The sequence below is a fragment of the Anomaloglossus baeobatrachus genome, chromosome 5 (genome assembly GCF_048569485.1).
Source record: "Anomaloglossus baeobatrachus isolate aAnoBae1 chromosome 5, aAnoBae1.hap1, whole genome shotgun sequence".
NCBI lineage: Eukaryota > Metazoa > Chordata > Amphibia > Anura > Aromobatidae > Anomaloglossus > Anomaloglossus baeobatrachus.
In genome coordinates this window covers 566,829,124-566,856,648 of record NC_134357.1, presented here as the reverse complement: position 1 = coordinate 566,856,648, position 27,525 = coordinate 566,829,124, and the positions used below count along the sequence as shown (strand labels likewise).

General features: G+C 47.6%; 1 protein-coding gene across 1 annotated transcript in view; it reads left to right on the top strand.

Annotated features, from left to right (window-relative positions):
• LOC142313042 (uncharacterized) overlaps window positions 1-27,525 on the top strand; it is a 173,179-nt gene that overhangs the window by 1,229 nt on the left and 144,425 nt on the right. The window contains exon 4 of the mRNA XM_075352028.1: window positions 247-1,484. Within this exon, the coding sequence (XP_075208143.1) occupies window positions 247-1,484 (1,238 nt within the window). The remainder of the gene's footprint in view (window positions 1-246; window positions 1,485-27,525) is intronic.

Below are 27,525 nucleotides of genomic sequence, written 5' to 3'. Positions count from 1 at the left end.
GTCGCAGGGCAGAACAGGCAGATATTTAGCGACTACCTGCTGATTAGTGCTTAGCCTCTTAAGAAAAAAAAAAGTCCCCGACAACCCCTTAAGTCAGGTTATAGTTGGATTATACAGAAATATATGTTACAAATGTACAGAAATATGTACACAAAAATGTAATATTAATAATGTATTATGATTAATACTACCCAGTTCAAGGCATTGCTATTGAAAAGTGATAAAAATCTGTTTCATTCCTGGCAGATGACTGTACCAGAAGCTTAGACGCACATTTGATGTTTTCAGATTGTAAAGCAGATGATCGTGATATCACACCAGATACATCTTATGAAGAGCACGCCATTATCCCAGAAGTATTTTTAGTTGTTCACAGCAAAGATCTTTCATCTGATCCTTTTCAACAGGTCCTATCCAGAGATTCATCAAAGGCTGATAAGCAAAAGAAAACTAACACAAGGGATGCTGAACATCAAACAGTTCAGGCATTTTCATGTTCAGAATGTGGGAAAAGTTTCAAGTATAAATCAATTTTAGCTATACATCAGAGAACTCACACAGGCGAGAAGCCATTTTCATGTTCAGAATGTGGGAAATCTTTTGGCATTAAATCAGATCTTATTAGACATCAGAAAACTCACACAGGGGAGAAACCATTTGCATGTTCCGATTGTGCAAAATATTTTACCCACAAATCACATCTTCTACAGCATCAAAAAATTCATACAGAAGAAAAGCCATTTTCATGTTCAGAATGTGGGAATTGTTTTAGGTGGAGAGCAGATTTACTTAAACATGTGAGAATTCATACTGGGGAAAAACCATATTCTTGCTTAGAATGTGGGAAATGTTTTAACAATAAGTCATATCTTCTTACACATCAAAGAATTCACACAGGGGAGAAACCATTTTCATGTTCAGACTGTGGCAAATGTTTTAACCGTAAATCACATTTTCTTACACATCAAATAATTCACACTGGGGAGAAACCATTTTCTTGTTTAGAATGTGGGAAATGTTTTAATCGCAAATCGTATCTTCTTACACATCAAAGAATTCACACAGGGGAGAAACCGTTTTCATGTTCAGAATGTGGAAAACATTTTACAGAGAAATGTCATCTTGTTAGACACCTGAGAATTCACACAGGGGAGAAGCCATTTTCTTGTTCAGAATGTGGCGAATCTTTTAATCATAATTCATATCTTCTTACACATCAGAGAATTCACACAGGAGAGAAGCCGTTCAAATGTTTAGAATGTGGGAAAAGTTTTATGGTTAAATCAACATTTGTTAGACATCAGAGAAGTCACAAAAGGGAAAAACCATTTTCATGTTCAGAATGTGGGAAATGTTTTACAGCAAAATCAAGTCTTGTTACACATCAGAAAAGTCATTTAGGGGGGAATCCATTTTCATGTTCCAAATGTGGCAAGTATTTTACCCAGAAATCACATCTTCTTGAACATCAGAGAATTCATACAGGGGAGTAGCAATTTTCTTTATTATTTATTGATTGGCAAATTGTTCAAAATAAAACAATTAAACTCAAGCATTTACAAAATAAAGAAATATCAATTTTCTGCACTAAATGATAAGGAAATAGAGATAGATCAAATAATGTTAGGGGTACTTTGCACATTACGACATCGCAGGTGCAATGTCGGTGGGGTCAAATCGAAAGTGACGCACATCCGGCGTCGCTGTCGATATCGGAGTGTGTAAATCCTTTTTGATACGATTAACGAGCGCAAAAGCGTCGTAATCGTATTATCGGTGTAGTGTCCGACATTTTCAAAATTTAGCTGCAGTGACGGTACGATGTTGTTCCTCGTTCCCCTGCGGTAGCACACATCGCTGTGTATGAAGCCGCAGGAGCGAGGAACATCAGCATACCTGCGTCCTGCGGCTCACGCCAGCTATGCGGAAGGACGGAGGTGGGCGGGATGTGTACGTCCCACTCATCTCCGCCCCCTACTTCTATTGGCCGCTTGCCGTGTGACGTCGCTGTGACGCCGCACGACCCGCCCCCTTAGAAAGGCAGCGGGTCGCCGGCCAGAGCGACGTCGCAGGGCAGGTAAGTGCATGTGAAGCTGCCGTAGCGATAATGTTCGCTACGGCAGCTATCACAAGCTATCGCTGCTGCGACGGGGGCGGGTACTATCGTGCTCGGCATCACAGCAATCGGCTTGCGATGTCGCAGCGTGCAAAGTACCCCTTAGAGTTGGTAGGGATCCTCAGGATTGTGTCCAACCCCCGGCTAAATGCAGGATTCACTAAACTATCTCAGAGAGATGTCTGTCCAGCCTTTGAAGCTTTCAATTGAAGGACAACTCACCACCACTTGTGGGCACCTGTTCCACTCATTGATCACCTTGACTGTCAACATTTTTTTCTAATATCTAATCTGTATCCTCTCCTTTCCAGTTTTATTCCATTGCTTCTTGTTTTTCCATGAGCAAATGAGAATGAGTATGATCCCTTTGCTCTGTAACGTCCCTTCAGATATTTGTAGACAGCTATTTAAGTCTCCTCTTGACCTTCTTTTTTGCAAACTAAACATTCATAAATCCTTTAACTGTTCCTCATAGGACATAGTTTGCAGTCTGCTCACCATCCTGGTATCTTTTGTCTGTACTTGCTCCAGTTTTTCCAATTTTCTTTTTCAATATGTGGAGCCCAGAACTAGACACCATATTCCAGATTAGGTCTTACCAAAGAGGAGTTGAGGGGATAATTAATTCACGTGATCTAGACTATGTGCTTCTCTTCATACTCCCCAGAACTGTGTTTACCTTTTTTGCTGCTGCATCACGCTGTTGACTCATGTGCAACCTGTGTCTATTATTATACCCAAGTCTTTTTTCACACATGCTATTGCTTAGTTCTGTTCACCCCATTCTGTAGATTTTCGTTTTTCTTGTCCAGATGTAGAATTTTGCATTTCTCCCCATGGAGTACCATTCTATTAATTGCTGCCCATTCTTCCAGCTAATTTAGATCTTTCTGGGTTCTTTCTGTTTTCTCTAGTGGTAGCTGTCCCTCCCAATCCTCCAATTTGATTAGACTATCTACAGTTCACATATCTAGATCATTTATAAAAAAGTTGGACAACACTCGGGCCACGACAGAGCCTTGTGGTATCCTAAACAAAACACTCTTCCAATTGGATGTGCAAACATTCATTACTGCTCTTTGAGTACAATCACTAATCCAATTATGAATCCACTTAACCAAAGCCTTGTCAAACCTATAATTGGTCATTTTTTCAATAAGGATAGTATGAGATACTTTATCAAATGCTTTGCAGAAGTCAAGATATACTATATCAGTGATGGCTAACCTTTTGAGCTTGGTGTGTCAAAATTCCTAAAAAAAAAAAAAACAAAAAAAGAAAATGAGCATAACTCTGGTGGTATGTCACTTCTCGAAAAATCAATAATTTTGTGATATTTGTAGCTCTAATAATAAAAAAAGTTATCTAATAATAATTGCTGGAGGGGAGGAGGTGATTCCATCATAGAAGGAAATTAGATTAGTCTGGCATGACTTGTTTGCTACAAACCCATGCTGACTCTGGTTAATTATTGTATTCTTCTCCAAGTACTTACTTACATGCTGTTTAACCCCTTAACGCCAGCGAGCAGTAAAATTACGTTCCAGTGGTCATAGTGTTAATCCCATCCAGCTGCCGCGGGCAGCTGGGGGGATCCGTGCACATGTCAGCTGATTTGTACAGCGATCTGCCCGTACCTGTTAACCCCTTAAATGGCACTGTCAAAATGTGACAGCGTCATTATAATCGCGATCGCCGTTAAAGTTCATTCACACCCCCCCCCCCCGAAATCGAAAGCCAGGTCACGTGATCACGTGGATCCGATGGTTGTCATGGTAGCACAGGGTCATGTGATGACTCTTGTAGCTCACATGACTCCCTTCCTGTTTAACCCAGCCGAGAGCTGTGTGAGATAGGAGATGAGCAGATCTGGTGTTCACAGCTGTGTAGCTGTGATCAACAGATATGGAAGAGCGATCAGATTGCTGAAGCTTATAGTCACCTAGGAGGTATAGTAAAATTAAAAAAAAGTAAAAAATAAGTTTTGAAAAATTAAAATAAAACAAAACAAAATCTAAAAGTTCAAATCACCCCCTTTCGCCCGATTGAAAATTAAAGGGTTAAAAAAAATATATATATATATATATATATATATATATATATATATATATATATATATATATATATATATATATATATATATATATATATACTTAGTATCGCTGCGTTCAGAAATGATCAGAAATCTGATCAGTAAACGGCACAGCAGCAAAAATATTCCAAACACCAAAATTATGTTTTTTGGTTGCGGCAAATTTTGCGCAAAATGCAATAACAGACGATCAAAACATAGCATCTGCGCAAAAATGGTACCATTAAAAACATCAGCTTGAGATGCAAAAAATAAGCCGTTACTGCGCCCTAGATCCCGAAAAATGAGAACGCTATGGGGTTGCAGAAAATGGCACAAACTGTGCTCCACTTTTTTTGGAGAAACTTCTGTTTATTAATAATCCCTTAGATAAAAGTAAATCTATATATGTTTGGTGTCCACGAACTCGTACCGACATGAGGCATCACAGCGACACATCAGTTTTCCGATATAGTGAACACAGTGAATAAAATATCTCAAAAACAATTGTGCAATCGCACTTTTTTCGCATTTGGATTTTTTTGCCGTTTTCCAGTACACTATATGGTAAAATTAATAGTTTAACTTAACAGTACAACTCGTTCCGCAAAAAACAAGCCCTTACATGGCTATATTGACGGAAAAAAGAAGAAGAGAATGGTGAAAAAACCCCATATATATATATATATATATATATATATATATATATATATATATATATATATATATATATATATATATATATATATATATATATATATATATATATATATATATATATATATATATATATATATATACACACACATATATATATATATATACACACACACAGTATAACCTTGGCTTAAGAGTAAGTTCGTTTGAGAGCGTTTTGCAAGACAAGCAAAACTTTTTACAAATTTGTAACTTGCTTTAAGAGCAATGCTTTGCAAGAAGAACAAATACTCACCGTGCACACTTCTGGTTCCGTCCTTTCGCCGCGCTCTGGCCCGCTCTGGAGGTAACTTTCTGTACATATGTATTGTATACTGTACACAGTATACCATTGTATAGTACAGTATATACTATATAGAGCATATCTATAAATTTTTTGCATTTGTGGATATACCGTAGTATTCTACTCTCTTTCGGCTAACCAGTATAGCATATTGCTTGAAATGTACCTCCCGCACACCAACAATTTTATTGTACGCTAAAGTGCAGTTTAATTTGTTTTTATGTTTTTTACTGTACAGTATATTGTAATAGTGTACTGTAATAATTTTATATGAATACAGTACATTATTTTGTATTACTGTAATATGTTTGTATAAATACAGTAAATATTTTTGGTTTGTGGAACGAATTGTCTGCGTATCAATGATTTCCCTTGGGAGAATTCGCTTTGATATAAGAGTAACTTGGTTTAAGAACACACCAATTATGCTCATAATCCAAGGTTCCAATGTGTATATATAAATATATATACATATATATATATATATATATATATATAATATAAATATTTTGTATTCTCATAGTCCCCCCTAAAATACTTTCCTATCTGATTCCCTAAGTCTATCCCTACCTGAATTACCTTTGAATGGGACTGGTCCCAAGTGGGGAGGGTAGTGGAGTCTTCAATTGATTGAGATTAATGATCCCTCTAGGGGCATTCCCCTTTGTACCTGGTTTTCTCAGGACCATAGGATTCCCATTATCACTGTTAGCTCCCTGTACTGTCATTATTTTCCTTTGGCATCAATATAAACATGGGGGTCTAAACTTCCCTTGATCTCTGCTTTCCTTCTATTTCTATGTATACCCGTAGATTGTGAGGCTCCTGCTCCCTCAGAGGCTAAAAACCTTAGCCAGAGTACACTGTCCTAGCCTTGGAGGCCCCCCAAACAGAATCTCATAGGGAGTTAGCCCTCTAGATTGGCATGCGGTGTTTCTGACGGAGTACAGGGCTATGGGCAATATCTCAGGCCAGGGAAGCGACAGTTCCTGATTGGCTTTTAGGATTTTATTTTTCAGGGTCCCATTGAGTCTTTCAACTTTGCCACTACTCTGGGGGTTGTAGGGTGTGTGAAGACCTTAGTGTGCTCCCTATAGGGACCACAGCTCTCTGGTCACATCTGCTGTAAAGGCAGGGCCTTGATCGCTCTCCATAACTTCTGGGATTCCAAAGTGGCAGACTACGTCTGTAAACAATTTCTTCATAGTTGTTTTGGCTGTCATGCTGGAGACAGGGTAGACCTCAGGCCACGCTGAGAACATATCTGTTACCACCAGAACATACTCATTTTTCCCAGCCTTGGGTAACTGCATATGATCAATTTGAACCCTTTGGAATGGGTATAGTGGTTTGGCCAGATGTTTAGGTTTAGTTGGTGTCTTCACTGATCCTCCGGCATTACACGTCTGACAGTCCTGTACAAGTTGGTTAATGATTGAAGATATCCCTTGTGCCAGATAGTGACCTGTGATCGCCGAAAGTGTTTGACTTCTTTCTCGGTGGGTGATCCCGTGAGCCCACTGGGTACCGTATGATACAGACTCCTTGGTAGGCAGACTTTCTTCTGTTTTCTCCAAATCATGTCTGTGTCTTGCTCTCTTTCCATTGAGTTTTTTTTCCAGGTAAAGCCTTGTCTTGGAAAATCTTGAATTGGTGTATTCCTCAGACACCTTCTTGTTTATTCTGTTCATCTTTCTTTTGTTGTCTTGTCATGACAGATTCCTGCTTCTTCTTGAATGTCACAAATGGCTACTTGTTTGATTGCTTGGTCTGCTAGTTGATTCCCTGTAGCTGCTTCTGGGTTTAATTTCCAGTGTGCTTTAGTTTTTTATTACTTCCAAGGCCATTGAAAGTTTGAGAGCTGTGATCAATGCTTCAATAGCTTTAGAGCTCTTTATGGGTGCTCCACTGGCTGTTTTGTAGCCTCATAGTGCCCACAGAGACGCATATATGGAGTCTGTGTAGATATTAGCCATTTTTCCTTCCGCCAGTTCGCAGGCCTTAGTGAGGGCCGTCAGTTTGGCTTCCTGTGCTGACTTGAGGTGCCACAACAGAGTAACTTGTGTGAAACCATCCTGTCTTATCCGCTTAGCGTGAGCCATCCGTAAAGAAAGTCAATCAGCAATGGTGTCTCTGTAACTGTGGGCAGATGGGAGCATTCAGATCGCTTAAGCTCAAAGCAATCATGTTCTTGTTTGTCCTGGTCTTCATAAACAATGTCCATAGGCCTGGAGGCGATATCCCATATACAGGAGCATTCCCCCCCTTGAAAGAGGAAGCAGAATCGCTAGATTGAAAGTAGTCCAGTGCCAGAGCTTAACGTTGGAGGGCAGGAGCAAGGCGCACTGGAGTCTTGCATGCCTTTGTGAGGAGATATTCTTCTGTTGACTTTGTTTGAAAATAGCCTTGAGATCATGTGGGACAAGGATAGTGATGGGGTGACTTAGGATAATATCTTTGTTTGTTTTTTTTTGTTTTTTTTTCTGAGTCTCTCTTGGCAGTCTTCTTTTTTACCGGAAATAGAGGGGTTTTGGCAGGAGAGACACATCGGATCAGAGCACTGTTTGCGAGGAGGGATTGGATTTGTTCCTCAAGGTATTTCTCTTGGTTGGCCTTCAGGGGCTATTGGGTTTGTCATGAAAAGGGGGAAGGAGTGGAAGTTACACTTCTCCTTTCTACCAGACAGAGCACGTGACTCGCTCTCTAGCGCCCCTCTTATAGTCAGGCCAATTATGGAATTGCCCGACAATAAGCAAGGAGGCAGCTATTCTACTATGCCGATAATTGAAGGGTTCCCGGTGAGAGTAAGGTATATATTCCCCCCAACTCCTGCGGCGGAATATATCTAATCCGCCCATGATCTCACGGGTCACCCCACAATGATCCTTGGCATAAACTCGCTGCCGCCAATCGATCACGATAACTATTAAGCCGAGCCCACAGACTTGGGATTCAGGATCGAGATAACAGAATAGCCCAAGATTAAATTATATATTTTTAATCGCCGTAAGGGCACACTAGAAACTACAATATATACAATATGGAATTTACAGAATATATATATATATGTTAGAATACATTTACAGGTAAGTTATGGATCACAAGCAGGTATACAGATGTATCAATTACCTTATTCCCTAGCAGACACAGGGGGGCTCTGTGTGACCACACAGTTCCTGGATCCTCCCCCACGTGCACCACATGAGACCACCCGAAGAAGAACAATGTGCAGATCCCTGCACCTTCTTTTATCTGTTCTGTCTTGGGCTCATACGGCCTCCCCTCGTGACATCATCCTGGCTGGGAATTCCCTCCCCCTGCTGCTAGCTGAGAATAATCTAACGTTATATTTCCCAGCATAACTCGGTCCCTGAGCTACTCACACGGACAATATGACCCTCAATTTTGTCGTTGTGAATTGATCTCCGTTCTGATAGGAAATATGAGAGTCCTGCGGGCTTCCTGTGGCCAGTTAATTATGGAGGGCTACGCACATCATACAGTTTTGCTGAAATATGTGTTACGTGCGTCTGGCCCTCAGGGATATGAAAATATGCCTGTCTTGTATGTGGGGGCGATGTACCCCCCAATATCAATAGTCTTCTGACGGTTCCGAATCGTCTGGCGGAGACGTTTGAAGTTAGGTTATAAACCTGGAGCTCCCCTTCCATCTCCTGTGTAGGGCAATTCACTCCGCAGGGGGTGTGCTGGTTCAAGAGCTATCCTAATTGGATTTTCACACCTTGGGTTTTACATTTGCTGGCTAACAGACAATTTCCTCAAGTTAATTAGCATACTGATTGAAGCCTCCTTAGGCCTCAAGGCCCAGTCACACACAACGAGATACCATGGTCGTACCTTGACAAGATGGCGGCTATAGGAATATGGCTTAATAGATCAGAATATATCCCTATTTCCTCACACCTCCCTCCTTTAGAGGGCGCTAGGGGGCAGCACATTCCGGTGTTCCCCTGTGCGCCCGTCCGCGACCTCTCCTTGTCGAGACATTCCGTCTGCGTTACCATGGTCACGGACCCTTCTTGTGGAGAATGGTGAAGTTGTACTGCTGGAGTGCAAGGCTCCATCGCAACAACCTCCCGTTCGTCCCAGAGACTGTGTGTAACCAGCTGAGGGGATTGTGGTCTGTCTCCACGATGAAGCGGCACCCGTATAGGTAGGATTGCAGACGCTGCAGAGCTCACACTATGGCTAGACATTCCTTTTCCATCGTGGAGTAGGCCACCTCCCTCGGCAACAGCTTCCTGCTCAGGTACAAGACTGGTGCTCTTGGCTCGCAGGGTCCACCTGGCTGAGCACCGCACCGAGGCCGAAGTCACTGGCGTCGGCTTGTACTACAAACGGCCGCGTGAAGTTGGCTGCCTGTAGTACTGGTGAGCTGGACAGGGCACCCTTTAGGGCCCGGAAGGCTGTCTCGCAGTCCACTGTCCAATCGACTGCAGAGGGCAGCCTCTTCTTGGTGAGGTCCGTCAGGGGCTTTGCCAGGCTACTATAGTGTGGAACAAACCTCCTATAGTACCCAGTGGTCCCCAAGAAAGACATCATCTGCTTCTTGGTCCTGGGGATGGGCCAGGATGTGATAGCCTCCACTTTCCCAGGCTTTGGCTTCAGAGCTCCCCCGCCTACCCGGTGACCCAGGTAGAGGACCTCACTCATGGCCAGCTGACACTTCCCCAGCTTGATGGTCAAACCCTCCTGGTGGATCCGCCTGAGCACCTGTGCTAGATGCTTTAGCTGATCCTCCCAGGTGGAACTGAAGATGGCGATGTCATCCAGGTATGCGGCCGCGTACCCTTCAAGTCCCTTGAGCAGGGTGTTGACCATCTACTGGAAAGTGGCAGGGGTATTCTTCATTCCGAAGGGCATCACCGTGGACTCATACAGTCCAAATGGGGTAATAAAGGCATAGCGTTCCCTGGCCTCGCGAGTCAGGGGGATCTGCCAATATCCCAGGCTCAGATCCATGATGGTCAGGTACTGAGCCCCGGCCAACCGATCGAGCAGGTCATCGATGCAAGGCATTGGGTACGCATCGGCGATCGTGACAGCATTGAGCCCCCTGTAGTCCATGCATAACCGAGTGGTTCGGTCCTTCTTTGGGTCAAGGAGTACAGGCGAGGCCCAAGCAATGTTGGATGCCTGGATGACCCCCAGCTTCAGCATCTCGTCAATCTCCTGACGCATGTGCTGCTGCACCTCCATGGAGACCCGATTCTGAACGCCGGATCGGGGGGTGATTCCCCGTGTCCACGTGATGGATGGCCAACTCAGTCCTTCCGGGCCGGTTGGTAAACCACTACCAGATGGGGTGTAGGGTGTCTCGCAGCTGGGACCATTGGTCCTCCAAAAGCTGGTGGCCAACCTCCACATCCTCAATGCATCCACCTGCCCTAACCTGGGCGAGCATATCCAAGAGGGTTTCCGCCTCTCCCTCTTCGGGCAGGTTGCACACGGGGAGTGCACATGCCTCCCGCTCATGATGTGCCTTCATCATGTTCACATGGAAGGCCTTCCGCCTTCCACGGGCAGGGTCCAGGGTGACCAGGTACGTTACAGGGTTGAGCTGTTGGTACACGAGGTATGGGCCTTCCCAGGCTGCCTAAAGCTTATCCTGTGGTACGGGGACCAGTACCCACACTTTTTGACCCACTTGGTAGGTCTTCTCACAAGCATTCTGGTCGTACCAACGCTTCTGATCGGCCTGGGCTTGATCCATATTGTCATGTACCAGCTGTGTCAAGGCCTGCATTTTGTCCCGGAAGCGCACGACATACTCGATGACCAACACTCCATGGGTGGCCAAATCCCCTTCCCAAACCTCTTTCACCAGAGCCAGGGGGCCCCACACGTCGCCCGTACAGGAGCTCAAAAGGTGAGAATCCCGTTGAGGCCTGTGGAACCTCCCGATAAGCAAATAACAGGTGGGGGAGATACCGCTCCCAGTCATGCCCGTGAGAGTCGACCAACATCTTAATCATCTGCTTTAAGGTGCCATTGAACTGCTCGCACAGGCCATTAGTCTGTGGATGGTACGGGCTGGCCACCAGATGTTGCACCTGGATTTGCTTACAGAGGGACTCCATCAGCTGTGACATGAATTGGGTCCCCCAGTTAGTGAGCATTTCCTGGGGAAAACCCACTCGGGAGAAAATCTCCAGCAATACGGTGGACACCTTGTCGGCCCGAATGGACGACAAGGCTACCGCTTCAGGGTACCGGGTGGCATAATCTACTACCGTCAGTATGAAGTGTTTCCCGGAGCTGCTGGAGATCGCCAGTGGGCCTACCAGATCCACAGCCACCCTCCTGAAAGGCTCATCAATGATGGCCAAAGATACCAGTGGGGCTTTGGGGCGTGGCCCCGCCTTCCCCACTCTCTGACTGACAGGTGTCACACGAATGGCAGTAGGCAACCACATCGGCCCCAATCTTTGGCCAGTAGAAATGCTGGGTTAACCTGGCCTTAGTCTTAGCGATCCCTAGGTGTCCGGCCATCGGAATCTCATGTGCAATCCGCAACAACTCCGTCCGGAATGGATAGGATACCACCAACCGCCGGTCCCTGGGCCACGCCTCTGGTGAACCCTGCTGGACCGTGACTCGATACAGCCGTCCTTGGTCCCAGACCACTCGCTCCGGGTCCAAGGGAGGCTGTGCCGCCTGCTCCTTAAGAGCTTTCAGGCTGTCGTCAGCTTCTAACGCTGCCTGAAACCCCTGACTAGATGTGACCAGAATCGACGAGACTTCCACATCTTCGGTCAGTGCCCCGGGACCTGTGTCCTGGCCTCCGCCTGACTCGGCTGCCACTTGGTCAGAAGGGGAAGAGCTATCAGACCTCCGGGAGGCCCCTTGGGTTCTGGCACTCCCACTGCGAGTGACAGCGGCCACAGTCGCTGTTACTGTGGGTCGTGCCTGCTTCTCCTCGGTTCCTGACCAAGTCGCCGGTTCAGGCAGACCTACCTGGCTTCCTGACAACCCAGTTGTGGGGGAACCCTGCACCGAGATCTTACCTGGGAGCACTTCTGCTCCTAGGCCAGCCCCAATCTCACCTGCCTGTTCACCCCCTGCAGCAGCAGAACCCCGCTGTGAAATCTCTGGGGTCCCCGCATTTGCTGTGGCAGCCCCCACCTCACGCACTGGCTCTCTCCCTGAAGTATCCTTCTCTCTGATTATCCCTGCAGAGGGCAACAGATCCCAGCTAACTGGCTGATCACCTGCAAAGGCATTGTCACACCTTTCTCTGACCCCCTCCCCTGTCACAGCTGCAGCTGCGTGTGTGTCTGTGGTGTCAGTGTAAGCAGAAGATCAAGAGCTCCCTCCCTCCCTTACATCATGTACAGATAACACATCAACATCGTCAGGGGGTATGTCAGTACTGGCTGAAAGATCAGTCCTTGGGGATTCGGGGGCCTCAAACTGGGAGGTTATCTGCCCCAAATCTGTCCCAAGTAACACTTTTGCGGAAATCCTATCAGTTATTCCCACTTCTCTCTCACCCCTCGTCCTGTGCCCCAATCCAAATAAACCTTGGCGACGGGCAGCGCTGGTTCAATGCCTCCAATCCCGGTGCCAGCAAGGGTTTTTCCGGGTACCAAGTCTTGGGGGGACACCATCTCAGGCCGTACCAGAGTCATCTCAGTGGCGGTGTCTCGCAGTCCCATGGTCATAGACCGGCCGACGGTGACAGGTTGGAAGTTGTCCAGGGACCTACCAACATCCCCACCCACACACATCACCTTGGACGGCCTTTGGGACGGGGACGGGGCCTTGGGGCACTGAGGGCACATGGCCTTGAAGTGTCCAGTTTGGTTGCACTGGTGGCACCGTCTTGGTTCTGCCACTGGCCTGGAGAGGGGAGTCGAGGGGGACACCCCCTGCAGTCTAGGGGCAGGTGGGGCAGTCGCAGGATTCATCTTACCCCCTCTCCAGGTGCTGCTGGCGGCCGCTCTCTTCGCCTCAGGGGCCCGATTGTTGGTGTAGTCATCTGCCAGGGCGGCCGTAGCAGTGGACCCCTTTGGCTTCTGGTCTCGGATGAACTGGCAGAGATCCTCAGGGCAGTTCCACAAGAGTTGTTCCGTGATGAACAAATCCAGGATCTCCGGTTCGGTGGTAAGCTGCAGGCCTTGGGTCCAGTGGTCGACTCGACAGCTCTGGCAAGGGCCCGCTGGTGGTCAGCCCAGGTGTCCTTTGGTCCCTTCTGAAGGCTCCGGAACTTCTTGCGGTAGGATTCCGGAGTAAGGTTGTACTGTTGGATCAGGGCCCGCTTGATGGTGTCATAGCCCTGATCTGCCTCAGCAGGCAAGTCCCCAAGGATATCCAGGGCCTTACCCCTTAAACGGGGGGTCAGGTACTTGACCCACTGGTCCTTGTCCAGATGGTGCTGCAGGCAAGTTCGTTCAAAGGCCGTCAGAAAAGAGTCCAAGTCTCCATCCTTCTCCAGCACTGGGAAGTCCTCAACCCGGACCTTTGGAAGCTTGGTGTCTCGATTGTCACAGGTGGAAGATGAGGGTTGGAGCTGAGCCAGCTGCAGCTGGTGGTCATGCTCTGCCTTGCGCTCTCGCTCCACAGCCTTATGGTCTGCCTTGTGCTCTGCCATGAGGTCCTTGTAGCCCTCCTGGTCTCCAGCCTGGAGTAGGGCCATAGCCATTTGTAGAATGGCATCTGAGCCTGCCAGGCTCGGTGGATTGGCAAGTGGTGATCTGCGGCACGCTGCAGAGCCAGGTGATGAGCGACCCTCTGCAGAGCCTGGTGATTCACTGTCCACTGCAGAGTGGAGGACTGGCATCTGGCTCCTTGAGGACCCTTGGGTGAGCTCCCCCTCGTCTTGTCCATAATTGCCAGGTTGTGCGCTGTCCTCTGCAGAGCGGTTCTCTGGCGTCGGGCTCCTGGAGGGCTCATTGATAAACTCCTCATTGCTGCCCACAGCACCGTTCTCCACCTCTTCGGCTCCGGCCATAGCCTTGGCCAGTTGCATAGCTCTGCTCCTGGTGCCATCAGTCATTCTTGCAGACTTTGGTCACTGACACAGAACTGCCACCTGATACACCCACACACTTTACAGTATCTGCACTCTGACACTCTAGTGTTGAGCTGGTCTTAAGACCCCAGCAGCCACAGCTGCTCCTGGCAGTCTTTAGTGTCTGGGAGTTTGGGTCTCACACTCACATACACTATCTTGATCCCACTGCGGCCACCAATATGTTATGAAAAGGAGGAAGGAGTGGAAGTTACACCCCTCCTTTCCACCACACAGAGCACGTGACTCACTCTCTAGTGCCCCTCTTATAGTCAGGCCAATTATGGAATTGCCCGACAATAAGCAAGGAGGCCGCTATTCTACTATGCCGATGATTGAAGGGTTCCCGGTGAGAGTAAGGTATATATTCCCCCGACTCCTGCGGCGGAATATATCTAATCCACCCCTGATCTCACGGGTCGCCCCACAATGATCCTTGGCATAAACTCGCTGCCACCAATCGATTACGATAACTATTAAGCCGAGGATCGAGATAACAGAACAGCCCAAGATTAAATTATATATTTTTAATCGCCGTAAGGGACACTAGAAATTACAATATATACAATATGGAATTTACAGATTATATATGTGTTAGAATACAGTAACAGGTAAGTTATGGATCACAAGCAGGTATACAGATGTATCAATTACCTTATTCCCTAGCGGACACAGGGGGGCGCTGTGTGGTCACACGGTTCCTGGATCTTCCCCCACGTGCACCACACGAGACCACCCGAAGAAGAACAATGTGCAGATCCCTGCACCTTTTATCTGTTCTGTCTTGGGCTCATACGGCCTCCCCTTGTGACATCATCCTGGCTGGAAATTCCCTCCCCCTGCTGCTGGCTGAGGGCTATACATATCATACAGTTTTGCCGAAATATGTGTTACGTGCGTCTGGCCCTCAGGAATATGACAATTTGCCTGTCTTGTATGTGGGGGCGATGTAACCCCCAATATCGAAACTCTTCTGACGGTTCCGAATCATCTGGCAGAGACGTTTGAAGTTAGGTTATAAACCTGGAGCTCCCCTCCCACCTCCTGTGTAGGGCAATTCACTCCGCAGGGGGTGTGCTAGTTCAAGAGCTATCCTAATTGGATTTTGACACCTTGGGTTTTACATTTGCTGGCTAAAGGTCCAGTCACACTAAGCAACTTACCAGCGATCCCAACAACGATAGGGATCGCTGGTAAGTTGCTAGGAGGTTGCTGGTGAGCTGTCACACTGCGACGCTCCAGCGATCCCACCAGCAACCTGACCTGGCAGGGATCGCTGGAGCGTGGCTACACGAGTTGCTGGTGAGCTCACCAGCAACCAGTGACCAGCCCCCAGTCTCCTAGTTACAGCACACATCAGGTTAATTAACCCGATGTGTGCTGCAGCTAAATGTGCACAGAGCAGGGAGCAGCGCACACTGAGCGCTGGCTCCTTGCTCTCCTAGTTACAGCACACATCGGGTTAATTGCCTGATGTGTGCTGCAGCTAAATGTGCACAGAGCAGGGAGCAGCGCACACTGAGCGCTGGCTCCTTGCTCTCCTAGTTACAGCACACATCGGGTTAATTACCTGATGTGTGCTGCAGCTACATGTGCACAGAGCAGGAGCCGGCAGCACAGGCAGTGAGAGCGGAGGAGGCTGGTATCAAAGGTAAATATCGGGTAACCAAGGACAGGGCTTCTTGGTTACCCGATGTTTACATTGGTTACCAGCCTCCGCAGAAGCTGGCTCCCTGCTCACTGCACATTAGTTGTTGCTGTCTCGCTGTCACACACAGCGATCTGTGCTTCACAGCAGGACAGCAACAACTAAAAAATGGCCCAGGACATTCAGCAACAACCAACGACCTCACAGCAGGGGCCAGGTTGTTGCTGGATGTCACACACAGCAACATCGCTAGCAACGTCACAAAAGTTGTTAGTTACCAGCGATGTTGCTAGCGATGTTGCTTAGTGTGACGGGGCCTTAACAGACAATTTCCTCAAGTTTATTAGCATACTGATTGAAGCCTCCTTAGGCCTCAAGGCCCAGTCACACACAACGAGATACCATGGTCGTACCTTGACAAGATGGCGGCTATAGGAATATGGCTTAATAGATCAGAATATATCCCTATTTCCTCACAGAGGTAATCGAAGCATGGTGGCTCATGGTTTTAGTGAAAAGCTGTACAGGTGAAACTGGAAGGTGTCCAATGTCATCTGGACTTTTTGACCAGAGATCCGAAGGGATTTGATTGAAATAGTATTCTGGTATCGGAGGCGGTGCATTGCCAATGAAGAGGAGCAGGGCGGCTTCGAGTGCATCCCAGCTTCATTATATACAATACAAGGAGATCTGTTCCAAGTAAATTAAGTGGGCAAGTGGGTGAGACAATTAGCCGTGAAATAACCTTTTGTGCTTGTCCAACAGAAATAGGGTAAGTTAGTGGGGAAGAGACGTGCTTACTGTCAACCCCTACACAGGTCAAGCAATCTGGAGATATCAAAGATAGTCTTCTAAGTCCAGAAGGTGTATAACTGATCTGACTGCACCTGTGTCAACCACGAAAGGCAAGGTTTGCCCATTACCATCAAGACATACTGTCGATATGGGCCTGATTTAGAAGGAGTATTGGTGACAATAATATTTGTAAAAGCATTTGACACAGGCTTGCTGATTTCCTATGGATGGGATATTTGTTGTGGTATGGTTACCGTGGTTGTTTTGTGGGTGACCACTGCTTCTGGTGGGGTGTGGCTCCTGCATATGGGTCCTGCAGTTTCTTCTGACATGTCCATAGTTTCCGCATCTGAAACACATAGTATCTTTAAGAATCCTGGGTGGGAGGCATTGCTGGGGCCCGCCTGGATATGATTGTTGAGGTGAGTAGATTTGAAGAGGAGGGTACATCTGGCGTTGGGTTTGTTGGTCTTGGTTAACATTAGCATTGTACATAACTGGGGTAGTATCAGAGGTAGAATTGGTGGAGGCAGATTTTTTTCTCAATGGACTTAGCAATGAGGAGTACCTGTTTAGTGGGCAGCTCTGGGTATTCAGGTCTGGTGTCCCCAATTTTCGATCTGATAGAGTCCTTAAGTCCTTTGGCAAAGGAAGTTATGAAGTGAACACGTTGGAATGGGACAGACATTGTCGTAGCCTTGATCACCAAAGAAAGTGAATAATCTCATGTAGAATTTTTCAGCCGACTCATTGTCTTCTTGGGATGCGTTGGTGATATGGGTGAAGGAGTCCACTAGGCGATCTTTTGCCCCTGCTTGGACTTGGCGGCAGAACTCAACTCCGGATCTGAAATCAGTCGAATGCAGAGCGCTCTGGTCAAAAGCAGATTGATTGACTGGGTGAAAAAAACAGTATCGGCTTTGATGCTAGCTAAGTTGGACAGATCCTTCCAAGTTGCAGAATAGGTTGTACAGATTTCCTAAAGTCTTCTGTAAAAAGGCATAGGCTGCTTCTCTGGGTTTGGTAACTGAGTGAGTAGGCTATTCACTTTGACTGTGGTAAAGGGGACATACTTGGGTTTTTCGGGTTTAGGGTCCGAAATGGTTTCACCTGTTGGGGCTAGTGGGAGCATGACAACAAGGGGTGCTGGTAGGCCAGGCAGTAATTCATCTTATGCCCCTGGGGGTGGTGATGTGGAAATACGTTCTGGCTGCAGTAAGTGACTGGGGTAGTTAGGTGGTCATAGCCGAAGGATGAATTGCTTCTTTGAAGTACCGTGTGGTGTCAGGACTTGTAATGACCAGATGGATTTCTTCTAGTGAAGATATGGGACAGTGACTAATGATTTCATCCACAATAGCCTGTGTGCATTGTTTGACTGGGAAATCAAAAATCCCAGAGCTGGTTGCAAAAATGGCAATGGATTGGAGACGTTTCTTCCTGGTCAGTTCAAGTACATGAGATATGGTCAACTGCAGATCCTCCACACAGCGCTGGTGTTTGTCGGGGTGACACATTGGTCCGGCTGCATGTATGATCACATTACAAGGGAGATTTCTTGGTCCTGTAACAGCCAGGTCTGTGAGTTGGATTTTGCCCTTTTTCCTTATGATGGAGGGACAATCAGATTGTATTTCTGGTCCCCCTGCTTGTACTATATATTTGGCTATTCCCCCACTGTGGGGGAGGGCCGAGTTGGCCGAATTGACAACAGCAGAGACTCTGAGTCTTTATTGGCCCAATGCCTACCGTAAGGGTAGTATTGGTCCATATTTCAGAATGCATGATTCGGTCCCAGATTTTGGGCACCTCTGAAACTGAGAGGGTGTCCCTCTGATCAGGAATGTCCTCATCTTTAGTTAATGAGGAACGGTTAGGAGTGGAGAAGGTTACCACGGCAGGTATCAGCTGACTGTGGGTCTGGGGATTGGGACCTGTTTGCTCGGGAGGGGCAGCTGATGGGTTGGGATCAGGGACAGTCTCACTGGGTTCAATAACATCACGTCTTTTGCGGAGAAGGGTTTTTAAAAGCAGGAGTATAAAAAAAAACTTTCTGGGGAAGGTAAGTGTGGGAACAGGGCTGCTACATGTTCCGGAGGAATGTAGTAACTTCCATCAGCTGCCAGTAATGGATATAAGGGAACATAGCTGGGACTACATGTGCTCGGCACATTGGGTGTACCAAGATGGCCGTTTGGGGAGGAGCTTGCCACATGGGTAACTGCGTCACTGAATGGAAGCAGTTTGACATCAGAAGGGGCGGAGGGTGTGGAAATACAGGGTGGTGGTGGCAAGGGGCGGGCCGCCCCACAAGAAACACAGAACAAAGCATTGGGAGCGTTTTGCTGGGCACAGTGTTTGCAGATAGAACAATGTGGACTCTCGGCGCCATTATATGGCGGTGGTTGTGGCAGAGACTTGTAGTAAGCATAACACAATACATGGTCTTTCTTATCACATACTTCTTCCTTCACATATAACGTTCTTTTACAATTGCGCAGGCTACTCTATACCAAGCTTGGGCTTTCCCAAATAATCCTGCATTCTCCAAAGTTCTCTTCTTTTCTTTCAATGCATTATTCCGTTGTTCATGTTGTAATCGACCACATACTGACATACTGCAAATTAACAGCAACTTTCATTTTGTCACATGTTTGCTTTCTTGTGTCCGGGGGTTAAGCTACCATCGGACTTCAAAATGGACTTAACCCTAGAACACACAACCATAGAAATCTACAATAGAAAACATGTAACCTAGCAGGCCTGTGAGGCCCCAGGTATGCGTTCTAGAGTTAAAGGCGTCCATTTGTTGGGGACACCCAAAGCAACTCAGGGGGACACCCAACCAGGACCTTGAGTGGCTTTTTTCCACTACTCAGAAGATGGCTAGTACGAAGTCTGTAGCAAGGGTGTATACCTTGAACGGGTCTTATGAAATCTAAGGCTTCCACTACTACCAATCAAGTGTACCTGATCTACATACCATTCACACAGAAAATCCAGCGTCAGAAAACACAACTAGCTAGATATGTCCCTGAGAACAATTTCAACACTTTCAACCTCTAAGGTCGCCTTTCTCTAAGGTCACCCAGGAGGAAGAGAATCCGGTTGTAGAGATAAGGCCCAGTCACACTAAACAACTTACCAGCGATCCCAACAACGATACAACCTGATAGGGATCGCTGGTAAGTTGCTAGGAGGTCGCTGGTGAGATGTCACACTAAGCGACGGTCCAGCGATCCACCAGCAACCTGACCTGGCAGGGATTGCTGGAGCGTCGCTACACGGGTTGCTGGTGAGCTGTCACACAGGTAGATCTCACCAACAACCAGTGACCAGCCCCCAGCCAGCAGCGCCGCGTGGAAGCGATGCTGCGCTTGGTAACTAAGGTAAATATCGGGTAACCAACCCGATATTTACCTTGGTTACCAGCGCACACCGCTTAGCGCTGGCTCCCTGCACTCCTAGCCACAGTACACATCGGGTTAATTACCCGATGTGTACTCTGCTATGTGTGCAGGCAACAGGAGACGGCTTCTGCGGACGCTGGTAACCACGGTAAACATCGGGTAACCAAGAAGCCCTTACCTTGGTTACCCGATATTTACCTTCGTTACCAGCGTCCACCGCTCTCACACTGCCAGTGCCGGCTCCCTGTTCCCTGCACTCCTAGCCACAGTACACATCGGGTTAATTACCCGATGTGTACTGTGGCTACGTGTGCAGAGAGCAGGGAGCCGGCATTGACAGCGTGAGAGCGGCGGACGCTGGTAACGAAGGTAAATATCGGGTAACCAAAGTAAGGGCTTCTTGGTTGCCTGATGTTTACCGTGGTTACCAGCGTCCGCAGAAGCCGGCTCCTGCTGCCTGCACATTTAGTTGTTGCTCTGTCGCTGTCACACACAGCGCTGTGTGCTTAACAGCGGGAGAGCAACAACTAAAAAATGGTCCAGGACATTCAGCAACAACCAATGACCTCACAGCAGGGGCCAGGTTGTTGCTGGATGTCACACACAGCGACATCACTAGCAACATCGCTGCTACATCACAAAAGTTGTTCCTTAGCTAGCGATGTTGCTTAGTGTGACGTGGCCTTTAAGGTACTGTCACACATAACGAGATCGCTAGCGAGATCGCAGCTGAGTCACCGTTTTGGTGACGCAGTAGCGATCCCGTTAGCGATCTCGTTATGTGTGACACTTACCAGCGATCAGGCCCCTGCTGTGAGATCTCTAGTTGTTGCTGAATGGTCCAGGTCATTTTCTTCAAAGGCGACGTCCTGCTGGGCAAGACACATCGCTGTGTTTGACACTGTGTGACAGGGTCACAGTGACTGCTGAGATTGTTATACAGGTCGCTACTGCGACCTGTATTAATCCTGCATCGCTGGTAAGGTCTGACTGTGTGACATCTCACCTGCGACCTCCCAGCGACTTACCTGCGATCCCTATCAGGTCGCATCGTTTTCGGGATCGCTGGTAAGTCGTTGTGTGTGACTGGGCCTTTAGACTCACAGGACCACCTAGACTGCCTTAGGCTAATGAGAGACTTCCAAGGACACAGATAAGAGAGTGATTATAAACCAAAACTCTTATCGCAGTCCATTGGAATTGATCAGGTTCAGAGTTGGGTAGCCCAGAGTCACCACAAGGACGTCCGGTGTCAGTCTCCTAAGTCTCCGTTCCTTCCTGGAGCGATCCGAGTCACGGCACCATCTGTCAAGGAGAAATTCCATAGTTTTCGAGAAATTTTCTTAACAGTGAATATCTGCTGAAATCTCAAATTGGAAAGCACTGAGTGCCAGCAAGGCAGAGAGGAGGAGAGGAGATCAGACCACCGTGCGCGCACAGGACAGAAGACAAAACCGCCATTTTTGAAAAGGTATGCAAAGAGGGCAAACATGCAATTGTAACGCCCCTGTAAATGGGTCGTTACAGGGTATTAAATGTTACCCCATTTTTCCCGGGCAGGAGGAAGAAGAGTCCCCACAACACACACTCGCATCACACTGGCAGGAAGGAGTTATAATAGCTTTTGCAGCATGAAGTTTTGAGTCCAGACTCATCCTGTCTCTTAATGAGCAGGTGGCTGGACACAGTCAGGTCCCCATGACAACCAAGGGGAGGGGGGCCTGAATAGGAGTGAGTTTAGTGCAGAACACACAGAAGGTTTGTCAGAATGTCAGAGGCTGCAGCAGAGTGCAGACTTACACAGGACAGCTCCTGCTGAGGAGATGCCACGAGACCAGGGCTGATAACACCTAGAGGAAGGGAATGGAGGTGAGGACTGGGGATCCCTGGAGAAATTTGTACCCGGTGGCGGTTGGTGTGTGTCCGCTACTGGAAGAGAGACAGAGAGAATGGCGGCGGGTCCCCAAGATGCTCCATGCCACGGGGATAGCATTATCGTACTGAAAGAGAGAGGGACCCCCAGATCACTCCACCGGCCCCTTCCTCCTACCTGCCTGGGACCGACCAAAGGCTACAGGCGGCAAGGACGAGCACCCGGGTGCAATGTGGAACGGACTTTAAATAAAGAACAACTGGAACCACACTCCGTGACTGCTGTGAGTAATGCCGCCGCCCTGTGTCCCTGGTGTCCCTGAGGACTGTTGCCTGGGTCTCATAAACCTCCCGGGGCCACCCCGCTCCACCCGATTCCATCCGGCTGCCCGTAACACCTGCCCCGGAGAGAGACTGCGCAGCGGCGGCTGAACACCTGGCCGCAAACCACAGGTGGCGCTGCAAGCATTCCCCGTCCCCGTCCCGTACAGTTTCCCGGGGGGAGAGTGATGGCAAGCTCTCCAGGAACACAGTTACCCTCCTTCCATCCCCCTTGTAACACCAGAGTGACGGTCGGACTTTCCTTTTCATTGAAACCCGCCGGTGGGGTCACGGAAGCCGGGTCGGGCCACTCACAGCCTGACCCCGAATACCACCGGCCCGGTGACTGTGCGAGCCCTGCAAGCCCCAGCGTGGGCGTTTCAACTTGGCGCTGCGAGCAGGGTCCAGACAAGACCCGGTAACGCCGGGTGACGCGTGCCTTGTGTACACCATCTGCAATATTGGATTGTTTAACATTTATTTTGGTGCCCGCGGCTGCGGGTATCCGACAAATGGACTTGGACTGTACAATGGCGTCCATTGAGAATGGGATGGGCGCCATGCGTACCAACAAGGACTAGACTTGCCCGCCCTTCGTGGGTGGGGCTGCAGCAGGGCGCGAAAATCCGTGCCCGCCCCTTTGTTGGACACTTGCTAGGAGCCAGGAACCCTGCCTCCCCAGGTCCAGGAGAAGATGGGGAGATGATATGGACTGCCTGGGTGCGAGCTTTGGCGAGTGGTGGCCGGAGGGGTGAGCCCGGCACCGCAGCCCATACCGGGATTTGGACTATCGAGTTTACTCCCTAAACCTGGGTACCTGGAGGGCCCTGGAGCGTCGTAAGGAGGCCTGTTCCCGAAAGTTTAAATGTTTTGACATATGCAAATGTTTCTTTTTCCATGCTTTTCTTCTCTTTCTTCTTCTTTTTCCTCCTGCCTCTTCCTATCCTTTATTTGGTCCCGGTAAAAGGGACGTGTTAATTTGTTTATCTATGAAAAGGGTTTTTTTGCGGTGTTTGTTGTCGCAACCCCGGAGTGTTGCGTTTTTGGTCTGGATGAGTGTAACGCCCCTGTAAATGGGTCATTACAGGGTATTAAATGTTACCCCATTTTTCCCAGGCAGGAGGAAGAAGAGTCCCCACAACACACACTCACATCACACGGGCAGGAAGGAGTTAATAGCTTTTGCAGTATGAAGTTTTGAGTCCATGACTCATCCTGTCTCTCAATGAGCAGGTGGCTGGACACAGTCAGGTCCCCATGACAACCAAGGGGAGGGGGGCCTGAATAGGAGTGAGTTTAGTGCAGAACACACAGAAAGTTTGTCAGAACATGAGAGGCTGCAGCAGAGTGCAGACTTACACAGGCAGCTCCTGCTGAGGAGATGCCACGAGACCAGGGCTTATAACACCTAGAGGAAGGGAATGGAGCTGAGGACTGGGGATCCCTAGAGAAATTTGTACCCGGTGGCGGTTGGTGTGTGTCCGCTACTGGAAGAGAGACAGAGAGAATGGCGGCGGGTCCCCAAGATGCTCCATGCCACGGGGATAGCATTATCGCACCGAAAGAGAGAGGGACCCCCAGATCACTCCACCGGCCCCTTCCTCCTACCTGCCCGGGACCGACCAAAGGCTACAGGCGGCGAGGACGAGCACCCGGGTGCAATGTGGAACGGACTTTAAAGAACAACTGGAACCGCACTCCGTGACTGCTGTGAGTAATGCCGCTGCCCTGTGTCCCCGGTGTCCCTGAGGACTGTTGCCCTGGGTCTCATGAACCTCCCGGGGCCACCCCGCTCCACCCATGGGGAACGATTCCATCCGGCTGCCCATAACATCTGCCCCAGAGAGAGACTGCGTTGCGGCGGCTGAACACCTACACGCAAACCACGGGTGGTGCTGCAAGCATTCCCCGTCCCCGTCCCGTACAGTTTCCCGGGGGGAGAGTGATGGCAAGCTCTCCAGGAACACAGTTACCCTCCTTCCATCCCCCTTGTAACACCAGAGTGACGGTCGGACTTTCCTTTTCATTGAAACCCGCCGGTGGGGTCACGGAAGCCGGGTCGGGCCACTCACAGCCTGACCCCGAATACCACCGGCCCGGTGACCGTGCGAGCCCTGCAAGCCCCGGCGTGGGCGTTTCACAATTACTACAATAAGATAAAATAAGCAACTATATTTCATTATATTCTCTTCGCAGGGATGAAATACTCTGAGAATTCCCAAATCAGGCCGGTTCATCTTCTCTATAGTAGATTATTATGCTTTTCCATATGTCCAGGAAAAGAAACAGCCATGTCTAAAAAATACATTAAAATATAATATTAAAACATGTGGTAAACAGCAGGCAGTCAGAGATCCAACACCTCTTAATCAGGACAGAACCGTGAGCCAGTCAGTTATTAAGTCAAAAAGGGCTTGTAACTAATGACTTCATTTAGACCTTTGGGTTTAACAGTGTCTAAGATTGTTATCCATCGGGCTTCCTTTTGATGTAATAGATTTTTCATATCTCCCCCTCTTGCCCCAAGATGGATCTTCTCTATACCCCTAAATTTAAGCATTCGCCAATTACAATTATGTTTGTCTTTAAAATGTTTAGGGATGTTTTTTAAAAGGCAAATTTCTTCGGGTTTGTATATTTTGACAGCATTTTTTATATCCCGGATATGTTCCAGAATATGTACCCGGAACTCCCGAGTAGCCAAGCCGACATAGATCAGTCCACAAGGACAAATGGCCCAATAAATGATCCCGGAGGTTCGACAATTAACCCCTTCACGACCGGCCGATTTTTCGCTTTCCGTTTTTTTTTTCGCCATTCTTTTTCTTAGAGACGTAACTTTTTTTATTTTTCAGTCAATATGGTCATGTGAGGGCTCATTTGTTGCGGAACAAGCTGTACTTTTAAATAAAACCATAAGTTTTACCATATAGTGTACTGGAAAATGGCAAAAAAATTCCAAATGCAGAAAAATTGCAAAAAAAGTGCGATAGCACTATTGTTTTTGAGATATTTTATTCACTGTGTTCACTATATGGTAAAACTGATGTGTGGGTGTGATGCCTCAGGTCAGTGCGAGTTCGTAGACACCAAACATGTATAGCTTTACTTTTATATAAGGGGTTAAAAAAAATTGGAAGTTTGACCGAAAAAAGTGGCGCACGTTTTACGCCATATTCCGTGACCCGTAGCGTTCTCATTTTTCGGGATCTATGGCTCAGTGACGGCTTATTTTTTGCGTCTCGAGCTGACGTTTTTAATGGTACCATTTTTGCGCAGATGCTACGTTTTGATCGCCTCATAGCATTTTGCGCAAAAGTTGTGGCGACAAAAAACCGTCGTTTTGGCGTTTGGAATTTTTTGCCGCTACGCCGTATACTGATCAGATCAATTGATTTTATATTTTGATAGATCGGGCGTTTCTGAACGCGGCGATATCAAATGTGTGTATATTTTTTATTTTTTTAACTCTAATTCTCAATGGGGCGAATGGGGGGTGATTTGAACTTTTAGGTTTTATTGTTTTTTTTAAATTTTTTAAAACTTTTTTTTAACTTTTTTTTTTTATTTTACTAGTCCCCCTAGGGGGCTATTGCGATCAGCATTCCGATCGCTCTGCACTATCTGCTGATCACAGCTATACAGCTGTAAACAGCAGATACGCTCTCTTTCTCTTTTGCTCTGCCGCTGGCACAGCGAAAGTGAAAGCAATTCATGTGTAGTACAGGAGTCATCACATGACCCTGTGCTACCATGACAACTATCGGAAGTCACGTGATCGCATCACGTGACTTCCGGTATTGGGCGGTAAGTAAAAGTTTACCGCGATCGCGCTTATAATGGTGCTGTCACATATTGACAGCGCCATTTAAGGGGTTAAACGGCACGAGCAGATAACGATTCTGCTCGTGCCTAGCAGGCACACATCTCAGCTGTGAAAATCAGCTGAGATGTGCACCGATCGCGGCATGCTGCCGCCGGCAGACCGCGGGCAGTAACATTATGACCGCTAGGACGTAATTTTACGGCCCGCGGTCGTTAAGGGGTTAATAAAGTGTACAATCTTGTACGTGTTTTCCTGAGACGAGTCCCTGAACTCCTCCACACGATCTATTTGTGGGCAAGCTCCACAGTCACCACAGGACCGTGAACCCCACCTTGGACCTTTACTCATGCCAAAAAGATTCCTCTTTATTTTAGGGGTGACCCCTCACAATCTGATCTTTTAGGATGTTAGCCCTTTTTGGTGTTATTTCCGGCCGGGGGGTTAAAGTACTGGCTAGATCATTGTCAGTCAAAAGTACCGACCGGTATTTGTTAAGAATCTCGGACATCTCCCTCCATTGTGCATGATAAGGGGTGATGAACCGGGCCACTCCATCATCATTTTTCCTACCCTGTCTTAATAATACATCACGTGGAGTGACCTTGGCCCTATCATAGCCGGCCTGAATAGCTTGTTCATGATAATGGTGAGCTCTAAACCGCCTTTTAAGGTCTATAGATTGCCGTTCAAATAAGGCATCGCTGGCGCACACTCGACGGGCCCACAAAAACTGACCCGTAGGAATAGATTTAATCATCTGTTTAGGATGTGAAGACTTTGCGCTCAGGATCGAATTGACCGCCGTATCTTTCCGAAATATGTCAGTACATAATAATCCATCCGACCGTTTGAAAACCCGCACATCCAAGTAGTCAATCTTCTCACTGCTGTAAACATAAGTGAGATGAATGTTATTATTGTTGACGTTGAGTCGCTGCATAAAGATGTCCAGCTGATTGATCTCCCCCTGCGAAATCAAAAAAATGTCATCAATGAAACACAGCCACATATGAACTGCGCCCATCTCAAAATCAGGAAAAATAATGGACCGCTCCCAATAACCAAGAAAGAGGTTTGCGTATGAGGGCGCACAAGACGCCCCCATCGCAACTCCTCTCTCTTGGAGATAGAAGCGGTCCTTAAATAAAAAGAAATTATGACAAAGGATAAATCTTAATAAAAGCAGGAGAAGATCAATGAGCTGGACATCCCATTTCGTAGTTCTTAAAAAGAAATCAACAGCCTCAATGCCATCATCATGGGCTATGGATGTGTACAGCGACTCAACGTCCGCAGTTACCATGACTACATCGGTTTCGAAGGTAATGCCTTCCAACCGATTCAAGAATTCTGTTGAATCCTGAATATATGAAGGAAGGGTACTGACTAATGGCTTTAAATAGTAATCCAGGAACCTACAGGCAGATTCACA